General features: G+C 40.3%; 2 protein-coding genes across 2 annotated transcripts in view; one reads left to right on the top strand and one right to left on the bottom strand.

Annotated features, from left to right (window-relative positions):
* Positions 1–5,290: 5,290 nt before the first annotated feature.
* A2ml1 (alpha-2-macroglobulin like 1) overlaps positions 5,291–27,267 on the bottom strand; it is a 36,595-nt gene continuing 14,618 nt past the window's right edge. Inside the window, 28 exon segments of the mRNA XM_048787860.1 lie at positions 5,291–5,331; positions 6,143–6,243; positions 6,376–6,400; positions 8,514–8,566; positions 8,568–8,648; positions 9,373–9,548; positions 9,550–9,582; positions 10,498–10,555; positions 13,643–13,709; positions 13,712–13,761; positions 14,073–14,166; positions 14,502–14,578; positions 14,580–14,650; positions 15,194–15,242; positions 15,244–15,323; positions 17,775–17,892; positions 18,165–18,376; positions 20,064–20,103; positions 20,599–20,779; positions 21,663–21,803; positions 22,387–22,440; positions 22,443–22,523; positions 22,739–22,790; positions 24,002–24,010; positions 25,050–25,165; positions 25,168–25,336; positions 27,039–27,105; positions 27,107–27,165. Of these exon segments, the coding sequence (XP_048643817.1) occupies positions 5,291–5,331; positions 6,143–6,243; positions 6,376–6,400; positions 8,514–8,566; positions 8,568–8,648; positions 9,373–9,548; positions 9,550–9,582; positions 10,498–10,555; positions 13,643–13,709; positions 13,712–13,761; positions 14,073–14,166; positions 14,502–14,578; positions 14,580–14,650; positions 15,194–15,242; positions 15,244–15,323; positions 17,775–17,892; positions 18,165–18,376; positions 20,064–20,103; positions 20,599–20,779; positions 21,663–21,803; positions 22,387–22,440; positions 22,443–22,523; positions 22,739–22,790; positions 24,002–24,010; positions 25,050–25,165; positions 25,168–25,336; positions 27,039–27,105; positions 27,107–27,165 (2,355 nt within the window).
* On the top strand, positions 15,498–15,797 carry LOC107159925 (cysteine-rich PDZ-binding protein-like). Its single transcript, XM_048787827.1, has one exon. The coding sequence runs from the start codon at positions 15,498–15,500 to the stop codon at positions 15,795–15,797; it is 300 nt and encodes a 99-aa protein (XP_048643784.1).

Here is a 27,267-nt window from a genome sequence, read left to right as displayed (position 1 = left end):
TTTACTTCTGAAGATTGGAAATCAAAATTGGGGAGTGGGCTTTAAGGATGCTGGCTACATAGGTATTCTCAATTTGTAAAAATTCATTGAACTATCACACTTCTGATATGTATACTTTTGGTGTGTTTATTATACTTCAAAAGGTAAGTATGAAAAGTAAAAATAAACCATTCATTTTTCTCATTGCCTATCCAAGATATCCAAGGGTAGGGAGTCCAGGCTGGGTCAAGGACGTAAGTCATCAAGAAGCCAGGCTCTTTTGTCGCTCTGCTTTCTCCTCTTCATGCATGTGGTTCTATCTGCACAGCTGCAGAATGGTTACTTTACTTCCAGGTATCTTACCTTGTTCCAGTCAGGAGAAGATGAGGCCAAGAGGTTTCCCTTGAGAAGCTTTGTCGTTTTATTCAGGAAGGGAACACTGTCTGGAGACTACCCTTTTTTTTTCTTTTTTTCAAATTTTAATGTTTATTTTTTTACTTTTGGGGGAAACAACATCTTTATTTGTATGTGGTGCTGAGGATCGAACCCTGGCCGCATGCATGCCAGGCGAGCACGCTACCGCTTGAGCCACATCCCCAGCCCTACCCTTTTGGTAGTCTGTAATTCTGCTTCAGAATTCACCTAACTGCAATTCACCTAACTGCAAGTGATTCTGAGAAGGTGGCAATTATGGTGAGCATGATGCTCTAAATAAAATTGTGCTTTGTTAGTGATGAAGAGAATAGATAATGGGGAGGCAATAAAAGTGTCCAGCATAGGCTATAAGCTCTCAAGAACCTTACATTCTAGTGGAGGAGAGAAGAGGGTTAACAGAAAACTCAATTTAGCAAGTCCTCTGCAGGAAGTACAAACCCATACAGAGTAGAGTGTTCTTGGAGGAGACCTACCTACCGGAGTAGAAACACATTTGGAAAGCCACACCTTAGAGGACTAGTGGGAACTCTCCAGGTAGAAAAGATGGAAATGATTTTCAAAAGTGATATGAAGCATAAAACAACTATGCACAGAGTGCAACCTACAATCCCAGCTACTCAGGAGGCTGAGGCAGGAGGATGGCAAATTTGAAGCCAGTATGGACAACTTGGTGAGACCTTGTCTCAAAAAATAAAAGGTGTTGGGGGTACAGCCCAGAGTTAGAGTACTCTGAGTTCAACCCCCAGTACTGGAAGAAGAAGGAGATGGTGAAGGAAGAAAAAGCATATATCAGAAAGTTATCAGAGAGTCTAGTAGAAATTGGAACTCAATGTTGTCTAGTATTCCTGGTGAAAGGTTGATGGTGGTGTTAGAAGGGAAGAAAAGATCGGGTTATGAAAGACTTGGGTGTCATGAAAAGGAAGTAGAATTACTGAGCAATTCCCCTAGACCCCCACTTTTGTTTTGTTTTGTTTTGAGATAGGATCTCCTTAAGTTTGGGCCTCAAACTTGTGAACCTCCTGCCTTAGTCTCCTGAGTAGCTGGGAATACAGGCATGTGCCCTCATACCTGGCTGACCCTAAAGAGTTTTAAGCAAAGAAATAAAATAGATTAGGATTTTAAGTAGATATTTCTAGTAGCACATCACCTGGAAAAATTAAACACTCAGAGGTATTAGTTGAATGAATGGGGACAGCCCTGAGTATAGAGAATACCTAGTATGAATTAATAGATGAAGTGGTAGAGGAATGTTTCAAGAGAAGAGCAGAAATAAGGTTTTTGCAACAGTGTGGATGAGATGTGATAATGTGTGTTTGGAGCTCCAGGAAGAGGGATGAAATGTTTTCCATCCTCTGAATATGCTGTTGTATACATTGCTTTTTAAGGTAGGGCTCTTTCCTGGCATTGCTTCCCTTCCTTAATTCCATTTCCTACTAAATCCTTGAAATAGAGTGGGAATTAAGGGGAAAGGAGAAGAGAAAGCCTTCTTTAAGTGATCATTGTTAAGGAAAGAAATGTGTGCAGGGTCCTGGGTTCTGTACCCCTCTCCCTTCCTTTGTCATATGAATGTGGGCACTACCTTCCTCTCTCTCTCCTCCTCTCTTTCCAAGATCCTTAGCTAATTCTATGCACAGCCCTGACTTCTTACCATCTACTTGCTGCTAACTCCCCATCTTTACCTTCTATTCAGATTTCTCTTTAGTAGTTTATATGTTGCTTTGTATCCCACTGGCACTACATTTCCTCCTACAAGCCTCACAACTCCTCGGACTTAAAGCACTGAATAGAACACACTACTCCCTACATCTTGACTTGAGTGAATGGCACTCTCCACATAGTTGAAAGAAACTGGATCATGCCATCTCTAAATCCGTGTTTTAGTCAGCTTTTTTCGCTGTTGTGACTAAAGGACCCAACCAAAACAACCATATACAGCAGGCTTATTTGGAGGCTTACGGTTTTAGAGGTCTCAGTCCATAGAAGGCTGGCTCCATTCTTTGTGGCTCCAGATGAGGTAGAACATCATGGCGGAAGAGTATGGCAGAGGAAGACAGTTCACACGGTGATCAGAAAGCAGAGAGAGAGACTCCATGCTCCATAGCCACATCGGCAATGAACCACTTCCTCCAGCCATACACCACCTGCCTCCAGCTACCCCTCAGTTAATCACATCAGGGATTAATTCACTGATTAGGTTAAGGGTATAACCCAATCATTTATCCTCATTTATCATTTAAACTTTCTTGCATTGTCTCATTACATGAGCTTTTGTGGGACACCTCACATCCAAACAATAACTATTTGTGACTCTGGCTAAATGGAAGATGATGAAAATCAGCAGACATATGAGGCACTGTCTACTCTCCTATTTTCTACTTAACAACAGGGCAAAAATTTCCCCTCGAGAAGGAAGGTGTCTCCTTTCCCCTCTCCCATATGAGGAGGAAGAGGAGAATAACCCTTATCATAGAAGTCAGAAAGCAACAACTTGAATCTTGAATCTGTATAAATAAATCTTCCTAAAATAACCCCTATTCTCCATTACTGTTCTGCATCTATGTACATTCCTACACCCCTAGAAGGACAAATCCTTTTGCTTCATCTTGTCAAATCTCCACAATTTATTGCCTTTTGTTAAATTGTATAGAAGCCCACAATCTTAACAAATTCTTTGGATTTTTCACTTTTTTTCTTATGAAGTTTCCACAGGCATGCAACAAACCTTCCTCTTTTGTTCACCTGTTTGTTTTTTTTTTTGTATTATTATTTTTTTGTCAGTTTAATTCACAGGCCTCAGTCACTAAACATAACAAAGGTAGAGGAAAAGTTTGTCCTTTACATAGTTCACTCTAATCTCTTATATCTAATTAGTGACTGACAATGGTGAGCCATCTGAGACCTGTGCTTCTTGGAAAACAGACCAGTTTAGAAATGTACCCATCCTTATTTTCCTTCAATCCTCAATCTTTTATATTCTGGAGAAACAGCTAACTGCAAAGGACCACCTTAATCTTACATACAAATGTCACTTTAATGCTAAGTGCCACTCAACCTTTACAATCACCTTCCTTCTTCTCAAATATTCACAAATGTTTATGGTTTTTTATGTTGAACAATACACATTTTCTCAATAAAATTCTTTTATTCAGTATAGCTAATAAAGTCATGAGAATATTCTTTTTTTCTTCTATCAGAAACCCACAAGATATCAGAAGAGGTTTTTTTGTTTGTTTTAAGATAGATAGATAGAGAGAAAGAGAGAGAGAATTTTTTTAATATTTACTTTTTTTTAGTTTTTGGCGGACACAACATCTTTGTTTGTATGTGGTGCTGTGGATAGAACCCGGGATGCACGCATGCCAGGCGAGCGCGCTACCGCTTGAGCCACATCCCCAGCCCCTCAGAAGAGTTTTTGTAACCATTTAAAATGTTTTCTGCCCGTATAACAACTGCTCCTCCTCCTCCCCCTCCCCCTCCCTGTCCCCATCTCCCTCCCCCCACTCCTCCTCCTTTTCTGTTCCATAGGAGATTGAACCCAGGACCTCATGCATACTAGACAAGTACTCTACCACTGATCTACATCCTTTGCTCTGAACACAACACCTTAACTAAATTCTCCACTCTGATCCCTCCTGCATCTTTTGGTCAAGATTTAAGAAAGAAGCCAAAGACTTGAGTTTTCATTAAAGGATGGTCACTATCTTTTAAAAGAAACTTTGGTGCCCAAAGAATTATACACAGAGCCAAATGCACAGATTTTCTTTTTAGAGTTTTTTTTCTTTTTTAAGAGAGAGAGAGAGAGAATTTTTAATATTTATTTTTTTAGTTTTCAGCGGACACAACATCTTTGTATGTGATGCTGAGGATCTCTGTATGTGGTGCTGAGGATCGAACCTGGGCCACACGCATGCCAGGCGAGCGCACTACTGCTTGAGCCACATCCCCAGTGCTAGAGTTTATTTTTAAAAACCTGTCCTCAATCCCTAAATCCCAGCTTCCCAATACTTAACCCCCAGGAAGATGTTCTTATCTCCTTAATTACCCTCTACCACCATCCCTTCTCTGGCAGAACCACTGCTCTGTTCACTCTGATTTTTCTGTGCAATGCCTCCTTTGTGTGATTATTCCTATCCCATCTCCCTGTGAAGTGGTAGAGAGTAGCTGAACCTTGGGCATGCTCCTCTGTTACCCACCCACTAGTCAATCAGAGAAATCAAGTAAGTTGATTGAATGAATCCTGCTTCAAGAGGCAGAAGAAAATTCTACCCTTCAGCAATGCCACAGAGGACTACTTCAGTCTCTTTTCAGCTTCTATCCCGAAAAGCAAGCAAACAAAAAAATAATAACCAGAAGACATCAAAATACTCAGATCTTTGGAGCTTTTCTTATCGCAGATGTCAGAGTATCTAACTCTCTCCCCATCCCTCCATTCAAGCGCACACACACGCGCACACATACAGTCTCTCAAATATTGTATGGGTATTCAAAAATCTCACAAACACATGATGAGATTATTAATAGTGCTATCTCATAGAAGTGGAATCAAAGTAATCTTTATTTTCATTTTAGTACTGTTATATAATGAAGATATATTATGTAAAAATAATTAGAAAAAATCAATCTATTTTCAATCTCCTAGAAAAAAATATTGTTTTTTAAAAATCACATAGAAACCTCCATACTCATGCCACTATTAGCTTTTTCTCATGTGTACTATGGAGATTATTATTCTATCTTCAAGAATTTAGGACAGAAGAGGAAAGCACACTTTCTGTCAAAAATAAGCTTCCAAGAGTCAGTAATTCAAAAAAGTTTTCTCTTCTGAATGCTACCAACCTTTCCCAAAACTCTATTGTTTTCTCTGCTGGAATTAACCTCATTCACAGGAATTGGAAAACAGAATTGTTGCTTGTTCATCTGTAAAACAAAATAATGAATTGTTACTTGGGGGCTTCTCATATATTCAGAATGAAAACGTGTCATAAAACCTACTGCATTGCCCTTTTCTGAGCATATTCAGAGTTATAAGAGGATTTCAATTGCTCATATTCTCATGTTGTAGTAATTTTTTTTTTTGGTACTAGATTTTCAACCCAAAGGTGCTCTACCACTGCTACCACTGAGCTATATCCCCAGTCCTTCTTATTTATTTACTTTTTTATTTTGAGATGGGGTCTTGCTAAGTTGCCCAGGCTGGCTTAGAACTTGTGTTCCTCCTGCCTCAGCCTCCCAAGTAGTTGGGATTACAGGTGTGCAGCACTGCACCTGGCTACAGTGAATTATTATTACTTTTTTTTTTCCAAAGAGAGAGTGAGAGAGAGAGGGGGAGAGAGAGGGAGAGAATTTTTAATATTCACTCTTTAGTTTTTCAGCGGACACAACATCTTTGTTTGTATGTGGTGCTGAGGATCGAACCCGGGCCACACGCATGCCAGGCGTGCACGCTACCGCTTGAGCCACATCCCCAGCCCTACAGTGAATTATTAATCACAGCAAAAATATTAGGAATAGTTAGTCCCTTGAGAACAATGATTTATAAAGTTCTTTTGGTCTAAAGACTACATTATATAAAATGTCTTTGATATGGAAGTCTTTAAAAAATGTTTTAAGAGGTCAGATAGTATAATGCGCTACATATCTTAGGAAGGAATACTTGTAAAACTCAGAGAGACCATGAAGAATGAGGCAGAAATATGTCAGGAGATGTAAGTGAAATCTCAGCAATCACCTAGATAGTAGTCACAGACTCTGATGGTTGCTATTTTCAGGTTAGTGGCCAACACTCTTTGGCCAATGATAAAAGTATAAGTCTTGAGTCTTTTTACCTGGCTGTGGGGAAGTTAGATGAAATAGCTCAGTAAAACAATGGAAATAGGGCTGGGGATACAGATCAGTGGGTGAGTGTATGCTTAGCATGTGCTAGGCCCTGGGTTCTCTCTGTAGCACTGAAAACCAACCAACCAATCAACCAGCCCACACTGTCTCCCTGGAAAATAAGAAACCACAGCTAGATAAGTGAGTTGGTAGGAGGGCAGGGGTTGGAAACAGATGTACTAACAACAGTAAGTATTAATTTCGATACCCTTATTGATGGTTATACAATAAGGATATCTTTATTCCCTGTGTGGAAAAAAAATATGATGAAAATAAGTACTGTACCAATTTTTAGAACATGACTATTCCTTGAGAACCTACAGTTTTGTTGAAATATAAGGCAAAAGCAGGACATGGTGGGTACACCTCTAATTCCAGCTCTTAAGGAGGTTAATATCTCTACCGAACATTCCAACTATTAAAATTTGCTCATTCTCCCAAGTTTAATTTACATGTTACATCTTCAGGAAAACTGCCCTTAATTTCAACCAGTTAATTTGTAATTACCATGAGGACAAGAAATATTTTCTTCCTTATTTCTGTATTCTTGCTGAAATAATATGAACATTGTAGATATTTAATAATATTTTCAGAATAAATGTACTACTCTTGTGACAATCTAATATTGTGTGTGTGCACATGTGCATGCTGGGGATCTAATCCAGGGCAAGTGCTCTACCACTAAGCTATATCCACAGCTCCTAAGATAATTTTTGATGTAATTTGAATTTATCATACAATTCTATGCTTCCTTGTTTCTTCTACTGATACCCCTAATTCAATTTCCCCTTACCGCTAATCTTGGCAAATGAAACAATCTCCTGATCCCTCAAGTCCAGATTCTTTGACCTCTAAATTATCCCATATACCAAGAGACAGATTAATCTTTCTGAAACCAAGTTTTAAAAGAGAATCATTAATAGCTCCTCAGAATTAGGCACAAACTCAAGGCTTCCATAATATGAGCTTATCCTGTGTTTCCAACTTGAGTCCCAACTTGAGTACAACTTCAGTTAAACCCAATAGCCATTCAATACTTTTGCAAATTGGTACCTCTGTTCACACTCCCTCTTCCTTTCAAGAGTTGTCTAACAGGGCTGGGGATGTGGCTCAAGCGGTAGCACGCTCGCCTGGCATGCGTGCAGCCCGGGGTTCGATACTCAGCACCACATACCAACAAAGATGTTGTGTCCGCTGAGAACTAAAAATAAATAAATAAATAAATATTTAAAAAAAAAAAAAAGAGTTGTCTAACAAAACTTTACATATACTTTTAGATCACCCCCAAATGCCACTCCCTTGTAATGACTTTTTTTATCCCCCAGCTGAGGAGTAGCTCAGTGGTGCAGCACTTGCCTAGCATGTGCAAGGCCCTAGGTAGTATCCTCAGTACTGCTAAACAACAACAAAAAGACTTCTCTTATCCCTTAACCTGACATCAGCTCTTTCTCCCTTTTGAAATCCAATATATTTTACTTTTTGTATGTTATATAATCAGATCCTGCTTTGTAATCTGTAGAATGTAACCTAGCTTTCCTTCTATACTACAAACTTTTTTTTTTTCTGTGATGGCACCAAACCCAGGGCCTGATGCATGCTAGGCAAGCACTCTACCTCTGATCTACATCCCCAGCCCTATACTGTAAACTTTTTAGAGTAGAGATTGTATCTTACTAGCTTTCTGATACCTACAATAGTAGAAGAAAGAGTTACATCCATAAATCTTGTTTTTATGTTCTGATCTACATCCCCAGCCCTATACTGTAAACTTTTTAGAGTAGAGATTGTATCTTTCTAGCTTCTGATACCTACAATAGTAGAAGAAAGAGGTACATCCATAAATCTTGTTTTTATGTTTACAAATCCAATAATGTGTTTTCTAATTTGTGTGTATGTATGTGTGTGTGTGTATGTGTATATATATATTATTTAGATATAATGATATATGTCCTGTTTACATGTAAAATATCTCATGATATTTCACATTCTATGAAGAAAGAAAATTAAAAGCTTCTGGTATTATTTTTGTTTTCTTATGACCCAATTTTATTAATCCTTTTTTTATTTTTCATAAACTTTTTCTTCCTCTCTATAGAATTATAAGGACCTAGAAGGTAAGAGCAATATGTTCTTCTCTATCTCAGATCAGGATCTTGGCCTACCCAGTAAGTGGCAATAGGAGAATAGGCTGCTTACCTGAATGGAAGACAAGCCCCATTATCCACTGTGTTGCTTAGCCAACTAAGCCATTATGCTTGTGGTCTTGGCTACCTCCTTAAGTCAGGCTGGCCTTAATAAACTGGGCCAACGATACATAGGCTGTGAGTTCCACAATAAGAATTTCATGCTCAGAGCAAGACCTGGTATCCAAAGACCAAGTAGGTGTCTGGCTTCATGAATGGATACTCAAGTGGATAAAGAAGCATTGCTAGGAAGGTTTTGGAAGGAACTAAGTTTCTCATTTATGGTTTGTAAATATGTATCCTACTGCAGAGAAAGTACCAACTAAGAATTAATCATGGATTAGAAAAACTATTTCTCAGAATCAGCTGATGAATTGACCATGAGGCAAATGCAGGTATGTGTGTGTGTGTGCGTGTGTGCATGTGTATGTGTGTGTGTGTGTCTGTCTCTGTGTGTGTGTACACTCACATGTAATTTCCTAAAGCTAGAACATCAGTAAATTTTCTTAGGGCTGGGGATCTAGCTCAGTTGGTAGAGTGCTTGCCTTGCATGCACAAGACCCTGGGTTCAATCAAAAAAAAAAAAAAGAAGAAGAAGAAGAGGAGGAGGAGGAGGAGAAAAGAAAAGAAAGAAAAAAAATGTTCTTGCCACTGGAAAGGACATGAAAACCACCGTTATTAATTTATAGAGTCTAATACTAATGTAAATAGGTAAGAGGAAACTTCTACCATCTAGTTTCTCTTTGTGTTAAAATGTATATAATGCCCTTTGAGGACTTAAATGGGCTCTCACAAAGCTCCCAACAATGATTTTATGAGTTAGCTATTTCTACTAAATGAATCCTAGAATTGAAGAATGTATGTGGGACAGAGAATACCAGAAAAATGATAGGCAACATGCAGCATATTTTCACAATTCCAAAGAACTTCTAATGTGACCAATACACCTGAGATCACAGCCTGTTGACCTAACTTTTTAATAAGTGTATTCCTGAAATCCATTTCTCCAGCCAGGGAGAAAACATAAACTAACAGGATCTGTGTATACAGGTTGTTGCTGGAAGGGATAAATTTTTTCCAGAGTCTGCAGACCCTGACTCACCATTGGGTCCTAAAATGTGAAGATAAAGAACTCATGGCCAGGGCTGGGGATGTGGCTCAAGCAGTAGCGCACTCGCCTGGCATGTGTGCGGCCCGGGTTCGATCCTCACACTACATACAAACAAAGATGTTGTGTCTGCCGAAAACTAAAAAATAAATATTAAAATTCTCTCTCTCTCTCTCTAAAAAAAAAAGAACTCATGGCCAAGCGTGGTGGTGCACACACCTGTAATTCCAGCAGCTCAGGAGGCTGAGACAGGAGGATCACAAGTTCAAAGCCAGCTTCAGCAATGGTCATGCACTAAACAACTCAGTGAGATCCTGTCTCTAAATAAAATACAAAATAAAGCTGGGGGTATGGTTCAGTGGTTGAGTGACCCTGAGTTCAATCCCCAATATCAAAACCAAAATAAAACAAAACAAAAACTGAACTCATAAGGCATTCCTTATAAGATGAAAATGAGTAAAGAAATCATCACATCCTCCTTGACCTCAAAAGCTTGAATAGGGGCAAAGATGGGTGAATGCCTCTAAGAACAGTCACGTCAAGAAGAGTATAAAGAGAAGCTAAAGCCAGGTGCAGTGGCACATGCCTGAAATTCCAGCAGCTGGTGAGGCTGAGGCAGGAGGATCTGAAATTCAAAGCCAGCTTCATTGGGGCTGGGGATGTGGCTCAAGCGGTAGTGCGCTCGCCTGGCATGCATGGGGTGCTGGGTTCGATCCTCAGCACCACATAAAAATAAATAAAGATGTTTATAAAAAAAAAAAAAACAAAGCCAGCCTCAGCAACTTAGTGAGGCCCTAAGCAACTTAGTGAGACCCTGTCTCAAAATAAAAAAGGCTGGAATGTGGCTCAGTGGTAAAGGCCTCTGGGTTCATTCCCCAGTAACCCCATCCCCCCAAAAAAGAAGCTAGTAAAGCTCGCATCTTTGATGCTTCCCATATCCAGCAATGCTGCTGCAATATGTGTACTCAACACTACCCTAGAGGGAAGAGGGAGACAGGAAGTCAGAGCAGCAGACAACACCTGCCATAATTATGTGCAAATTGTAAAAAGCATTCTCTCTGAATGGATAAATTATTAATTTTTATTAATTAAATAAAATTAAAGCTATCACATTCTGCAAGCTTTCTGTAGCTTCAACATTCCAGGACAACAATGAGGAGAGAATGGACAGGACTTCAGTAACAGCAGCACAATCTTAGCAGTGGCCTCTTGGACCCAGCATGAGGTTTTCAACTGAGCATGCATTTAGGAAACTCAATGAATTGGAGGAATTGAGGTTTAAAAAGGGAAGACTAAGGGGAGAGACTGCCGTGTTACTGAACCTGAACTTCCAAAATGGAACTCCCCTCAAGTCCAGCTCCTTCTCCAAGAGAGATTAAATGAGACCTTCCTTGCTTAGCACCCTTCCCAGAAAGACCTTAGCAAGTTTTAAAAACTATGTCATCTAAATTATCATCCTCATTCTGTAGATAATAAAACAAACACTTAAAAAGATTAAATATCTTGTTCAAGATTACACAGCTTATAGGCAGCAGGACTAGGAAGTTAAACTTGAACACCTGTGCCAAACCACCAAACTTGACAGTGACAGGATTCTTAATGCAATGTCTGGCTCTGGAATGAAAGGAGGAGGAAACACCTCTGGCATCTTGTTGTAGTCAAGCCATGTCTTGTACCTCCCAGTATGCTATATTTCACAGCATGCTATAGCTTGGATCAAGTATACCCCAAATGCTTGTGTGTTAAAGCTTTGGTTACCAGCCTACGGTGCTATTAGGAGGTGGTGGAACTTTTAGGAGGTGGAGCTGAGTTTGGGAGGAAGTTAGGTCATTGGGGACATACCTTTGAAGGGGATATTGGGACCCTCGCCTACTTTCCTGTCTTACTTTCTTTGATTACCATGAAGTGAATAGGCCTCCTCTACCATGTGCTCCTGTCATAACATACTGTGCTATTGCAGGCCCAAAGCAACACAGCCAAGCAACTATGGGCTAAAACCTCTGAAACCATGAGCCAAACAAAGTAAGCCTTCCTCCTTATAAGTTCTTTATTGCAGATATTGCAGGAAGGAAGGGTACATAGGGAAGCTGATAAAATCTGTATGAGGAATACTAATGAATCTATACAGATATTTTATTTTGATATTCAAGATTATTAATGTAGGCTGGGCTCAGTGGCACATGCCTATAATCCCAGAGGCTCGGGAAGCTGAGGCAGGAGGATGGCGCGTTCAAAGCCCCCCTCAGCAATGGCCAGGGGCTAAGCAACTCAGTGAGACCCTGTCTCTAAATAAAATATGCTGGCTGGGGATGTGGCTCGAGCGGTGGCGCGCTTGCCTGGCATGCGTGCGGCCCGGGTTCGATCCTCAGCACCACATACAAACAAAGATGTTGTGTCCGCCGAAAACTAAAAAATAAATATTTAAATAAATAAATAAATAAAATATGCTGAGAGCCATAGCCAAGTAGGAATGACGCATGGCAATTTCCTTGTCAGCCTACCCAATGTTGCTTAGAGGGAGGACTCTCCATTGTGGAAATGGGCTTGCCTTGGACCCAGGTCATTTGCAGTGACATTGCATGAATGTTTGAGAGTTTTGGTTTGTAAAGTGACCCTGCTCAGGGATTAGGGCGGTTCCAGGTTTAGGGTGGATCCTGCTGGGAATAGGGCGTATCCTGCTGCCTCTGGTGCCCACTCCTTGAGTTCCCGTTGAGTTCTCGCAGGATTCAGAGGGTATTTGGTACGCAGAGTGCTGGTGTATTTTCCCAGAACGTGCGTGTAGAGTGCTGGTGTATTTTTCCCAGAATGTGCGTGTAGAGTGCCGGTGAGTGTTCGAGAATAAAGAGTTGCTGTTTGAATCTACAAGGCTTTTGTGGTGGCTCGGTTATTTTGTGCCCAGACAGACTGCAGCAAAAATACAAAATAGGGCTGGATTTGTGGCTCAGTGATTGAGTGCCCCTGAGTTCAATCCCTTGTACCCTTGACCCCACCAAAGAGAAATTAATGTAGGTCCTTAAATAGCAATGTAAATGATTTCTCTGGAAAAGTCTGTACAAATTTTTCTTTCACAGGGTGTATTATGAAATGAACAAATTATCCTGTAGCATCAATGCTTCATTCTGTGTTTGGAAGTGAGAGAGGAAATATAGTGCCTCTGGAATCAAATTGCCATGGTCATCTTAGTCCTGCAATTTTATTTATTTATATATTTATACATACATATACATACATACCAGGGATTGAACCCAGCAGTGCTTAACCACTGAGCAACAATCCCAGCCATTTTTGTATTTTACTTAGAGACAGGGTCTTGCTAAATTCCTTAGGGCCTTGCTAAATTGCTGAGGCTGTCTTTGAACTTGAAATCCTCCTGCCTCAGCCTCCCAAACTGCTGGGATCATAGGTGTGTGCCATTCCACTCTGGGCTAGTTCTATCATTTATTGGTGTGAACCTTTGGTAATTTACTGAGTCTCTGTGCTTAGTTCCTTCATCTGTAAATCGGAATTGATAATGGTATGACAGTACCTAGCTGACTGATTTACTGTAAACATTAAATAGTATCAATGTACTCAGAGCAGTGCCTGGTACAGAGGAGCAAACCTGTTATAAAAGTCACTGAGCTGCCTGCTAGACCATCACAGGAAATGGCTTTGCTTTGGTTTGGGGAGATAGTAACAGGCCCAAAGACTCTCTAGTCCAGTGGTCTGAAATCTCAGCATCTATCAGAATCATCTGGAGGCTCTGTTAAAATACAAATTGCTGGCTTACACCCCCAGAGCTTCTGTTCACTAGGTCTGGGCTGGAAGCCAGAAGTTGCATTTCAAACAAATTCCCAAGTATAACTGATGACCTTGATCTGAGGACCACATTTTGGGAACCACTCTCATTCTACAGACATTAAAGCTGAGACCCAGACTGGAAAGTATATTCACCAAGGTCACCTATAGCCTGGACTGAGTACTAAAGAAAACTAACTCCTAGGGCATACTCTTTTGATTTTGCTCAGAGATTAGAGATATGAATTCCTTCTAGACACAGCAGGGGAGCTGCAGGCCCCTGCACAGATCTGCACTTTCACAGCTTTGTGCATGGTTCCCTACTAACCCCTTCAGAGCATTCTGGATGTTCTGAAGATGTATATCTGGGCATGACCAAAATATTTTGTGACAAATGTTGTCCATCTACATGGGTAAAAAGGAAAACAGCATGCATGGAGATTTCCAGGTGAGGGTGCACAATTTTATAGTTCATTCTGGTGGATGTTCCAGAAGGGGAGTTGAGGAGACAATGCCACAGGAGGCCTAGTAAAGGGAGGCATTAATGGATATCAACAAGGACAAGAACAGGGGAGGTACAAGGTTCAAGAGAAGAGTGAAGGACTTTACCAGATATATGGCTAAACAGTATTAAAGAGGTAGAAGACTGAATGCAAGGAGGAATAGGGTAATAGCGAGAGGTCGAGAAACAGTTCCAGAATCATGCATTGGAGTACTGAACTCCTGGGAAGTGAGCAATATTTCCATCCTGCTCCCCAAAAGCACTGTATGATACATTGCTGTATTTGTACATCAGCTCCTTCTGGTAATCTGAGAAGCCAGACGTGATTTGAGATGTCAGTGATAACTTCAAAAAACATTCCCATGGGCTGGGGATGTGGCTCAAGCGGTAGCGCGCTCACCTGGCATGCATGGGCCCGGGTTCCATCCTCAGCATCACAATCAAACAAGGATGTTGTGTCCACCGAGAACTAAAAATAAATATTGAGAGGTTCTCTCTCTCTCTCTCTTAAAAAAAAAAAAAAACCAACATTCCCATGCCTTTCAAGAATGGGGACACTTCAGGGGCTGGAACTTCCCTATATCTTACCAACCTATCATAGGCCTTGAGGAGAAAAATATTTTAAAAGACTGAAACAACTTACCTATCTCCAGGAAACCTACTGTCTGAGACCTGATTTCCTCAGGCAGCGACCCTGCCCTCTCAAAGTACCACAAGACAGATGATGGGAGCAAAAAAGACCGTGTTCTGCTCCCCACAGCCACTGGGCATGTGCATCAGACTGTCTAGGTTCTATAGATTCTCCCCATGGTATCTACTGAGGTCCAAAAGGAGAGAGAAAGAATGTGGCTGTAGAGAGAAGCAACTATTACGAGTTATTATTACTTATTCAACAAATATGTATTTGCTATCATTTAGCGAATACCTACTATGTGACGTGGGGAAACAAGTCAAACACACTATCTTTAAAAAGCTCACAGTCAGAGGGAAAAACAATTAGAATTATAATTCACTACAAATGATTTTTAATATAGTATTATACTATCGGGTGTGTACAAGATGCTGGAGCACACAGAAGGGTTTACAGGTCACCTAAGGGAGTTCAGAGCTTTTTAGAGGATATGTCACCAGAGCTGACAAATAACAAAACTTACCCTGAGACACCAACATCTCATCTTTTCCTAGGGAGCACTTGTATGCTTACAATTTAAGGACAGACTTAGTAGGGGAAGGGTTGGTTGCGGTGTGGCACCTATTTCCTGTATTCCTGGCTCTCACCCTGGTCTAGTACTTTAGGTAATTGAAGACAGCAGCAGTAAGGCAAAAGGATTCCACCCCAACAAAGGATGGCTGGAAAGCAGTTAGTCCCACAGTGGGTGAAAGACAAGTCTCTGGACTGGGAGGTGCAGAATGTCATGGCCTTCCACTTTGTGATGGCATCAGGAACGCCTCCTTGCCTGAGTGACTGTGAAAACAGGAGAGCTCTCATCTGCATGTTTATTCCTGCTGCGGTTTTCCAGGCATAGGGTAGGTGAGACCCAGGGCTTGGATAGCAGAAGTAACAGAAGGAAATCTTTCTCAGGAGTATTGATGTTTGCAAGCTGCTGCTGCCTCATCTAAGGGAACTGCAAACGGAAGGATGGTGTTCAGAAAATGTGAAAAGAAACTTGGTACTGTTATCACCCCAGATATATGGAAGGATGGTGCAGGCATCACAGAAAGTGGTGAAAGAAAGCTAAATGAAAAGAAAGCTTTGACTTCAAAAAGAGCAAGATTTGATCCATATGGAAGGAATAAGTTCTCCTCTTGCAGACTTTGTAAAAATTCTGTGCATCAGCCGGGTTCTCATTACTGCCAGGACTGTACCTGCAAAAAGCCCATCTGCCATGTGTGGGAAGAAAAGTTTGGATACCCAAACTACAAGCAAACTTCTATGTAGATGTATTGATGAGGTTTCTGGCTTTTTATGATTTTTGCTTTCTGCTTTGAATTTTTAAGACATAGTAGAGATAGTCAACTTAAAAATAATCTATTTCTGGACAAATGATTAAGTTTTAGCCAAGAAAATTGGTAGGCATCCATTCTTTTGCTCTCAAGTTCTGAACAACCACTTTTGCATTAAGTGATTATTTTCCTTATGAGCATTTTATTGAACTAAAGTAAGTGATAAATTTAATGAAAAAACATTCCCACGTTCAATATGTACCTTAACATTACTTAACATTATTCTTGGGGGGCGGGTACCAGGGATTGAACTCAGGGGCCTTCAATCACTATGCCACATCCCCAGCTCTATTTAGAGACAATGTCTCACTGAGTTGCTGAGTTGCTTAGCGCCTGACAGTTGCTGAGGGGGGCTTTGAATTCATGACCCTCCTGTCTCAGTTTCCTGAGCTGCTAGGATTACAAGGCATTCGCCTCTGTGCCCAGGTTAACATTACTCTTATTATCTCCTCCATCTATTTTATTTATAGATATTGCAAAAATGAGATTATTAATATTTTGCTTTGAACTAATTCTAATTCTAATTCTAAACCAGAATTAGAATTCTTCCCTCATTTTTTTAATTGATGGCAAAGTTCTTAGAATCAGCAATTCCTTAATTAATTGCAGTTTCAGAGGATATTTAAATGTTTGAAGCTATTATTGCTAAATGGTTCCTTAGAAATTAATCTAGACCCAAATCAGATAAAAGTTGGGTTTGTGATTTTTTTTTTTTAATTTGTTCTTGAAGCCAAAGCACCAGTTCCTTTCATATAGGAACAAGAACACAAGGAAAACCCATGTGTCCAAATGAGTATACTGAATTTCAGAAAAGCACATATTACACACATTGCCTTGAATTCAAATTGTCATGAACAGTGTGCATATTGATGTGTAAATGAAAATGACCCTCTCACACCCTTTTCGGAAAACTCTTTGAAGCTGAAAAAAAAATTTTTTTTTTTTAAAAACATCCTTTCTATCTCTCATAGAAATAAATAGAACAAAGTAAACATCTTGACTTTTTTTTTTATAACATAAATGCCAAGAAACCACTCTGAGGTTTCAAATGAAGATTTTTCTTACACTGCTTTCATAGGTTGAGAACTTTTATTTTTAAAATTTGTAGCCTAGTATAGGTGGCCAAAAGGGTATTCTCTATTTCTAAGGAACCAGAGGAAGGAGGAGGGGAAGGAAAGGGGAGATACTAGGGATTGGCATTGACCAAATTATATTATTATATTGTGTGCACATTCAAATATGTAACAACAAATCCCATCATTATGTATAACTATAATGCACCAATAAAAAAATTAAGAAAAACTGGTAATGGTGGCCCATGTCTATATTCCAGTGACTCAGGAGGCTAAGGCAGGAGCCAAGTTCAGCAGCTTAGCAAGGCTCTAAACAATTTAGCAAGATCCTGTCTTGAAATAAAAACATCCAGGGATGTGGATCAGTGGTTAAGCACCTCTGGGTTCAATTCCCCATACAAAAGGAGAGAGAGAGAGAGAAAGAAAGAAAAAACAATAACACAGTTGGAAAAAAACTAAAGTCAATACTTACATTTAGATTTGTGTGACCTAGAGTAAGAATGCATGGTCTGTATTGTAAGGAGGTGAAGATTTGTAAATCTATTTTGGTGAGTGCATATAATTATATAAGAATTCAGGGAGGGGCTGGGATTGTGGCTCAGAGGTGGAGTGCTTACCTAGCATGGGCAGGACCCAGGTTAGATCCTCAGCACCACATTGTGTTGTGTCCATCTATATCTAGGAAAAAAAATATTAAAAAAAAAAAAGAATTCAGGGAAGGAAGGAAGTTCCCATACCCCACCAAACTTTCTTGGTTTTAGACTTAGATTCATTAGAAATTATCTAAATTTTCTGGGGACTCCACATTGTGTTATCTTGCTGTGCTTTTGAGTTGTCACTTATCCAATAGGAAACAGATCCCAGAGTCAGGTCTCTGGGAAGAACTGAGGGGCCTGATAACCTTCCAACTGGAGTGATGGAGATGATAATTTAGCCTCTGGATGAATATCACTACTTCTTGATGAGGTTAAGAATAAGAGAATTTTGGAAACACAAGATTTCTGTTATGAGCTAAGTTGGGATGAAGGGACCACTAGAAAAAAAGAGAGGAAAGCAGAGAACACTCAGAGAAAAGGAGGAAAAACTGAGGGGCTGATTGGTTACACAAGCCAACAAAGGTGAGTGATAGATGAGGTTTGATCGGGAAATGAACAGATTAAGACTTAAGGTTTTGAAAGCCCTAACCTGAGAGAAAAATTCTTGGGAAAATTCCTGCACCTGTGACTCACAACCCAGTAGTATTCCACAGGAAGAAACTCAGTACAAAAACAGGAGACAGAAAGGAAGCTTCCAAAGCTCCACTACTAAGAATGTCTGGAGAATCCACAGACCTCAAAGGTAACTTACCTTCTACACCCATTACGGTGCTGTAGTTTGGAAATTGGTGACTAATATCTACTGGCTCCTTGATTTTGACACTTGACGGTGCTCCTTTCCCCTCCTACAAGACCTACTGCCAAGAAATTCCGTTCTCAATCAGGTTGAACCAAAATATTGCTTTTTTATTAATAGCGAGATTGGTGATTATTAATACTCATTCAGCCATCAAGATGGGTTCAATTCTTGCCTGGGATGAAGCTCAATGATAGAACACATGCTTAACTCATGCAAAGCTCTGGGTTTAATTCCCAACACTCCCTCCCCACCATACACACACAAAAAATAGATGGGTTGACTCTTGTTCCATCTAGTATGGAAGGCTTGCTCTCTCTCTCTCTTTTTTTTTTTTGGTGGTGGGGATTGAACCCAGGGCCTTGTGCATGCTGGCAAGCACTCTACCACCTGAGCTATATCTCCAGCCCCCAGAAGGCTTTTGATTAAACTTAACCTCATTATTAAAAATGTTTACTGTTTCTTCCAAATGTTAGTCACTGTGTCCTTACTCTTTGACTCACATTCTGAATTTTCTGAGGGACAATATTAGCTTAGTCGATTCAACAAAAATACAGTGAGCATTATGTATGACCAAACATTAGAGAGATGTAGAAGACATGGTCCCTCACCTCAGATACCTCCTGGCCAAAGAGAGGTTACATATCATCCCAAGCCCCAGTTCATAAAACAGGTGCAAAAACTTTTTTTTTTTAGCTAAAAAATTATAGCTTTATTTGGGGCTGGGGTTATGGCTCTGCGGTAGCTCACACTTGCCTGGTTCAAAATAAATAAATAAAATAAAGCTATTGTGTCCATCTACAACTAATTTTTTTTTAAAAAAAAAACAGCTTTATTCATCTTCAAGAGATTATTCTTTGGATAAGAAAATTATGTAAAAAAATAACAATGATTTTTGTTTGAAAAAGTCTATCATGTTTATTTGCTAACACAATTCTATTAACTGCAGTATATATAAGTCCCAGGATACACTGTTCATACAGGTGTCTTATTTATGTGCTTGAGGAAGACATGGGAGTATGTGTTGAACCTCCCTGGTGTCTTTTAAACTAACTTTAGCAATTAATGGCTTGGAGAATCCAGCACATAAAACTGTCTAGCCTCTTTTTCTTTTAAATCTCTACTATCACTTCAAAATTCCCTTTGTGGCAACAGGCACTTCCAGGTGGCTCTACCTGCTGAAGGCTGCTTTTCTAAGTAGTGAGACTTGATCCTCACTGTCCACTTCTTCAACTTCTGCTGCTTCCCTTGAGCCTCTGATTTCTGGGTTAAACTGACCAATCTCATCGTTTTTCTCCATGATGTATTTTAGTGCTAACCACTATCTTCTAAGCAGTACATTTCATTATATGAGTTCCTTAAATGATTGAAAGAATTAGAAATGTGAAGTTTGAATGTGAAAGGCCCCAATGCAGTGAATTATTCCTCTTGGCTAAGAGCTTCACATACTCAGGGTTAATTGTGGTTCTTTTCACATGTCTGCTGGTAAGAGAATCACTGCTGCTCCTCAGCCTTGGCCTCCTCCTCCACCACTCAGACCACTCAGAACAACCCAGGAAGGTACACAAAGGAAGAAAGAGGCAGCTGCCCAGATGGTCTGGTCAGATTTTTTCACAAAAACTTTTTAATAATAATGATAACAGACTTCTGGTTTGCCTTCCCTAATGTTCTTTCTTGACTGATCCCATGGAAATCAATGTCTGAGGACAACAGAAAGACAAGGACTGGTTGTATACCCTCTCACAGTGGTTCTCTTCCAACACAGCTGGGGAACTCCTTCAAGCAGAAGGGCCAAGAAAAGCTGCCTCAGGGGCTGGGGATGTGGCTCAAGCGGTAGCGCGCTCACCTGCCAAGCGTGCGGCCCGGGTTCGATCCTCAGCACCACATACAAAGATGTTGTGTCTGCCGAAAACTAAAAAATAAATATTAAAAAATTCTCTCTCTCTCTGTCTCTCTCTCTCTTTAAAAAAAAAAAAAAAAAAAAAGAATTCCATGTCATCCTTTCTCTCCTGTCATCAATATGAATTCTATCATTGTAAAGTTAGAATATGTAACTAAATGTGGAATACCATTCTGGGTTTGTGTAAAATAAGAGTAAACACTTTAAAAAAAAAAAAAAAAAAGAAAAGCTAGCTACCTCATACAACAGAAGATTCTTCCAAGATTTTCTTTCTTTCAGTGCCTAGATGAATCTCTCTTCTTTCTTATATATGAACTTCCCTTTACCTTCCTCCTCTACCGTTATTTCCAAAAGAACAAATTGGTTAGAGCAGCTCTTTGGAAAAACTGGAAAGATCCATGCCTTCAAAGAACCAGAGCCTCCAGATAATAGAATGCTTGCTCAGATGCTCTCCAAACCCCAGATCAATGAGAGCTTGAGAAAAACCCCATGGGCCAGTCTCTGGACACTCATCATATTCAGCCACTTGTGGTAGTGATGATACTGCTACCGCTGTTGACCGGTGACGAGTCCTTGCTTCCCCAATGTTGAAGAATAACACCAGAGAAGCACGCAGAGGCAAGGTCAGAGTAGAAATTAGAAGTTTATTAAAGGACAGCAGAAAAGACTTCTCCAGGAGGAAGAAGGGGACCCAAGAGGTGGGTGGGCCAAAGAAGTAATCTGGGCACTTCCGAGTCAGCATCTTCAAGTTTGCTGTTCATTAACATTTCTTTGGGATGGGCTATCTTCAAATCTGTTGGGGCTGTTCATTAACATTTCTTTGGGATGGGCTATCTTCAAATCTGTTGGGGGCTGTTTCCTGGACTTCATTAACATTCCAGGAGAGTTGCTCAACTTTTCTGGGTATTCATTCTCAACATGGCCTCCATTTTAGATTTCACTCGATATTAGACCCGATTTACCTAACTACACTGACTACCTAACTTTAAATCTGGCTTCAATACCAGGAAGAAAACATCATATAGGCCTGACAAGAGGGGAAAAAGGGAACAGAGTATTGAAACAGTGAAACCAGTTGAGAAACCTGGTGTCACAGTTCATTACTCCCAAATTACTTTTATTTGTTACTCCAGAATTCTTAGATTCATTCTATCATAATTATCTTCCTTACTCTTCAAATGTTAACCTCTACTGCACCATTTTTCATAATCTTCATGCCTTCAATTTCATCCTCTTTTCTTATTAACATCCATATTAACTATGCCCATCTCATACCATCCTTCCTACTTTCATTTCCATACCAGCTTTTCTACCACCTGATGGTGCTGTATTATTTCCCTAAGACTTTCTTCCCTACTTGCTGAAATTTCTCTCATTCTGATGCAAACTGTCCTCTTTCAATTCCCTCCCCCCACCCCAGTAGCAGACTACTCACAGAGCTGTTGCTCACCTCTCTCCGGCAAGACAGTTTCATCCACCACCTGGAGGACACACAGGGATCCCAGAGCGGTTTACAGCTACAGCTGCACATCTGGTCCTGGCAACTGCTGGGAAAGTGAGAAGCCAAGTGAAAGCTAGGGAAGGGAAAGGTTGACCGTGGGGATCAGATCAGCCTGTAGAGGAGGGGAACAATGTGACTTGGATCATCAGCCAACATACCCAGGCTCCTTCACTGTTACATTTACTTGTCTTTGTAACATCCAGCTTTTCAGGACTAATATATTTGACAGAGGTAGAAAAAGCAAACAGCACAGTAGAGTAATATAGAAAGTTAGGGAAAAAAACAAGTAGAAAGTAGAAAAGCTCTATAGAATACATGACTCCCTGGAATGAATTTTTAAAAAGCAGCAGCAGGAAATTCATTTCAACATGAATCTAAAACACTAAAGATATTAATACCAGATAGCATCCGATTTTCATTTTTTCTAGGTATTTTCCTGAGTCTACCTTGTCTCCAAAACCAGTGCACACAGATCTTTCTCCATACCCAGCTCTTTTTATCACCCCATTCAGTTGCCATTTTACATGGCTGTTAAAGCACATTTCTTTCTCTCTTTTTTTAATATCTTTATTTTATTTTTATTGTGGTGCTGAGGATCGAACCCAGTGTTGTCTCATGCATGCCAGGGGAGCACGCAACCACTTGAGCCACATCCTGAGTCCCATAAAGCACATTTCTACGGAGAACTAAATGTTGTCAGCTCTAACACCTCAGTGGGGAAAATGCCATATATCACCAGGGAGGGAGCGGGGGTTAGTCTGGAAGTGAATGTCAGTGAGAGAAACAGAAGGAGCCCTTCAGTGCTGAAAGAGAACAGGGGACATACATGTGCACCCACCATTGCCACCTGAACACACTTCTCACTGGACCACCACAAGCCTCAGTTGCCCGTCATGTCTGATTTTGCTATTATTCTGTTTGTGTTCCGTTCTTGTTGCTTCTATGCATAAAACTCTTCTCTGGGATTTTAAACTATCCTTTTCTCTTCCAGGAGGAGCATGTATACTCACCTTTCTTCGTAGAGTTCACATGTTTCTGCCCTTCTATCTCCAAACTCCCATTCTCAATTACTTAAAAAAGAGAAGAAAATAATGAACAGCACAGAAGTTACGGAGTTTCACCCAGGCCTTACCTGTAGAGCATCTTTGCATCCCTCCTCCCGCAGCTCAGCGTCTGGGGAAAGTTATCAAATAAAGGATGCTGCTAATGGGTCCCAATGTCTCTTCCTCCAGTTAGAGATTTGGCTGAGAACCATGGGTGGGGGGTGGAGGCAATGGGGAGACAAAAAGGTCAGACAGTATTGAAATCATCCCTCACAATAGATAGCTATCTTTCATTTCTTGGAAATTTCCAGACTTTTTTTTTTTTTCCTACCTATAACCCTTATAAAATCAGCGAAAATCCATCCTCATGATTTTTTTTTTATCACAGTGCAATTCAAAATTTAGTGGAAATGAATGAACCCTAAGATACCCTGTGCCCTTGTGATGGTGGAGAAATCTTCCCTAACTCCACCTTCCTGTCCACTCACTGGAATTATTGCTCAGTGAATTATTGCTCAGCAGGCTGTCAGCTCCTGCTCCTGCTGAGGGCTTGATGTCAGTTCCTCAAACTCCCACCTGACCCCCAGAGGTTCCATGAGGCTTGGCCAGAATTTCACTTTCCTCCTAGGCCCCTCCTAGGCATGAGGCAGTGGGTTCCATTCTCAGTACTGCAAAGCAAATGAACAAATGAACCAGTAGTTTACAAAATGAAATTTCCCCCTAAGTTCCATGTCCTTCACACTTTCCATTAACCAAGGTCTCTACCTTTTGGCCCTGCCCAACAAGTTTCTCAGTTAATTTCTCATTTTATTTTCCCACACAATTGTCCTGGGATCCTGTTTAAAATCTATTTTCTTTTTTTTTTTTTTTTGACATGGTGCAGCAATACAGTAACCATTAGCCGCATGTGAATACTAAATGCACTATTCAATATTCACTGACTATTGAAATGGGGTTAATCTAAACTGAGATACGTTGTAAGTATAAAATATACTGTTTCAGAAAGTTAGTTGAAACAAAGAATGTGAAGCATCTATTAAAATAATCTTTTTTTTTAAAGAGAGAGAATTTTAATATTTATTTTTTTTTAGTTTTGGCGGATGCAACATCTTTGTTTGTATGTGATGCTGAGGACCCGGGCTGCACGCATGCCAGGCGAGCAAGTTACCGCTTGAGCCACATCCCCAGCTCCATGAAGTATCTATTAATGGGCCAAGTGTGGTGGTTCACACCTATAATCTCAGCAGCTCAAGAGGCTAGACAGGAGGATCACAAGTTCTAAGCCAGCCTCAGCAACTTAGTGAGGCATTAAGCAACTTACTGGGATCCTATCTCAAAATAAAAAATAGAAAGGGCTGGGGATGTGGCTCGATGGTTAAGTCCTCCTGGATTTAATCCCTGGTACCCCCCCCCAAAAAAAAAATATATATATATATATATATAATCTAGCTGGGGTTGTAGCTCAGCAGTAGAGAGCTTGCCTAGCATGTGCGAGGCCCTGGGTTCGATTCTCACACCACATAAAAATAAAGTATTGTGTCCAACTACAACTTTTAAAAATCATCTATTAATAATATATATCTTTATTTCAGGTTGAAATGATATTTGGAACATATTGGGTTATGTAGAAAGACCTGTCTCAAAATAAAAAATAAAAAAGGGCTGAGGATGTAGCTTAGTGGTAGAGCACCCCTAGAGCCAATCCTAGTACTCCCTACAAACATAAAATATATTATAAAAATTAATTTTACCTGTTCTTTATATTTTATTTTTCTTTGTGTGTGCATGGTACTGGGTCTGAACTCAGGAGCACTCTACTACTGACATCCCCGTCCTTTTTATTTTTATTTTATTTTTATTTATTTATTTATTTTTAAAGATAGAGTGAGAGAGGGAGGGAGGGAGAGAGAGAAAATTTTTAATATTTAATTTTTAGTTTTCGGCGGACACAACATCTTTGTTTGTATGTGGTGCTGAGGATCGAACCCGGGCCGCAGGCATGCCAGGTGAGCGCGCTACTGTTTGAGCCACATCCCCAGCCCGTTTTTTATTTTTATTTTGAGACAAGGTCTTGCTTAGTTGCCAAGGCTAGCCTTGAACTTGATCTTCTTCCCTCAACTTTAATTTGGTAGTGTAGCATCTAAAATTTTTGAAATTACATATATGCCTTGCATTATATCTCCATGTAGATAGTCAATCGATCCATCCTCTTTGGCTGACTCTCCCCATTCCCTTTCCTGGTAAGTATATTCTCACCCATCCCTATTTCCTGTCTCACATAGTAGGAGAAGACAATTTCTTGGTTAGAGCTTGCATCAGCTAGATCAATATAGTAATTCACCAGCACTTCCTGGGGCTGGTTACATTTCAAGAGGCCATTTAAACTGTAGATGCAAGGAAGCTGTGGGTTGTGTTACAGAAGGGTCACAGGTGCATTTTGGTAGTAATGAGCCATTGTTCTGAATTATACATTAAATCTTCCATGTGGAACCTACCCTGAAAGAAAAAGTAGGTTCCACAACCTTGGAACTTGTACCCCAACCATCTTATCTCCCTGTAAACTTGTGATTATGATTTCCAAATAGAGCTCTTTCTCTCAAATCTTCATTACCTAAGAGTGGCATGTGGGTACTTCACTAGAGGTCCAGCCAAGGACAATTGAGGAAGCCGGTTATGGTGCTGAAACATACTGACATATAGAGTAAGAGGAGGGCTGAGGTATAATTGTCAAAAGATGAAAAATTATGGGTGATAACACCTTCCGAATTGATGTCTAGCAGAGAGATAAGCATGACCAAGATTATATAGAAATCAAATATTATATTTTAGGGGTAAGAAAATGAGGCTTAGAACATAATAAGATTGAAAATAGTTAGGTCCGAGTACAGTGATTGTGCAATGCCTAGAATAAAGAAATAGTCCAATTAACTACAAGACAGGAAGTATGTGATGGCTTAAGTAATGTGGCTGAATGATTGCTGTAATGTCTCCAATTCTTCTCCCTCTGTGTATCAATATTCTTTACCATGTAATTTTATAGTACCCTCTTAGCTGACTGTGAGCCCACCAGGTGACCTTGAAAGGGATATTTGGATCCTGGCCCCTTCCTGTCTTTCTCTTTGTTTTCCAAATACCACAAGGTGAGCAGGTCTCCAAGGCCATGTGCTCCTGCTGAGATGCATTGTGTTGCCACAGAGCCAAACAACAGTGGCCTGAGACCTTTGAAGAGCCAAATAAACTTCCTCCCTTTAAGCTGATTATCTTAGGTATTTTGGTCTAATGATAGAAAGCAGACTGACAAAAACCATTTTTATAAGTAATAGGAGAGAGAAGAAGGAAGAATAGAAAGAAAACTTTACTCTGAGCCATTTTTTCTTCTCTAGCCTGCTTTCCAATAGGAACAGACAGAGATAGGGATAAGTTATAAGACAAATTAGTAGAAATAGTGGTTTTTATTTGAAAAGTTATTTGATAAATATTAAAAACAGGATCTAGGAAAGACTTTTTGTCAACTGTGGAGTAGGATTGCTGAGTAAAAGAGATGGAATCACAGATGGATGATTAAAAACAGAAAAATTCTGACATTTTCCTGTAGTGAAGCCTTCCTCTCTAAGAAGCCAACCTCCTGGTGCTTACCTTGAAAAACCAGCCTCTACCTCAGAGCAAAGCCTGTCCAAGGAAGGAGGCGTGACCTTTGTCCTCGGAAAGACCCACAGAGCACTCCTAGGCACACACCCACCCTGCTGAGTTGTTTATCTACAAATAACAGGAGAGATCTACTGTGCCAGGTGTCCCTGACTCAGTCAGGCTAGGTGGGGACCCATAGCAACCCCCTAGGAGCCACCAATCAGCATGAGACAGGGAAATACCTGGGATGCCAGATGACCCTCCCAGTAGTTTATGGTGGTTGATAACACCCCTCTTGGCTTAAACCAATCAGTTCAAACGAATCCCCCTCTTGTAGTAACCAGTCACCCCTGCCCAACTTGTTCCCACCAGTGAATGTGCTAATCGTGTTTTAGAGTTGTTTTATGATTTTCCCGCAGTGTGTGATGATTTGCTAAGAGATGCTATGATGTATGTGAAGTCCCTGCCTTCTCCAAAGAATGTATAAAACTGCTGCAAACCCTGGGCTCGGGGCCTCTCAGCGTCACCAGTTGCTGTGTGTGCGCGGAGGACTGAGCTAGCTCCCAATAAACACCTCTTTGCTGCTTACATCCATCTTGGTCTCTGGTGGTCTTTTGGGGGTCCCAAATTTGAGCATAACAATCTCCAGAGAAATATCTGTCCCATTCCAGTCAACTGTATCCAGTGAAGAAGAAGCAAGACCCTGCTGTGAGTAATTAGGGTCTGGTGGTTCCATTTATGCCATAAATCACCAGAAACACTGGATGATTTTTAAAATTTTTTTATTTGTTCTTGTTAGTTAACATGACAATAGTTGGATGATTCTTGAGGAGGGAGTCATCATGGACCCTAACTCTGACATTTCCCCC

The sequence above is a fragment of the Marmota marmota genome, unplaced genomic scaffold (genome assembly GCF_001458135.2).
Source record: "Marmota marmota marmota unplaced genomic scaffold, marMar, whole genome shotgun sequence".
Lineage (NCBI taxonomy): Eukaryota > Metazoa > Chordata > Mammalia > Rodentia > Sciuridae > Marmota > Marmota marmota.
The sequence above is the reverse complement of the archived record's forward strand: the minus strand, read 5'-3'. Positions and strand labels throughout refer to the sequence as shown.

What these genes read in the sequence shown, in the direction of transcription:
- LOC107159925 (XM_048787827.1), top strand. Translation starts at nt 15,498, where the DNA reads ATGGTGTTCAGAAAATGTGAAAAGAAACTTGGTACTGTTATCACCCCA.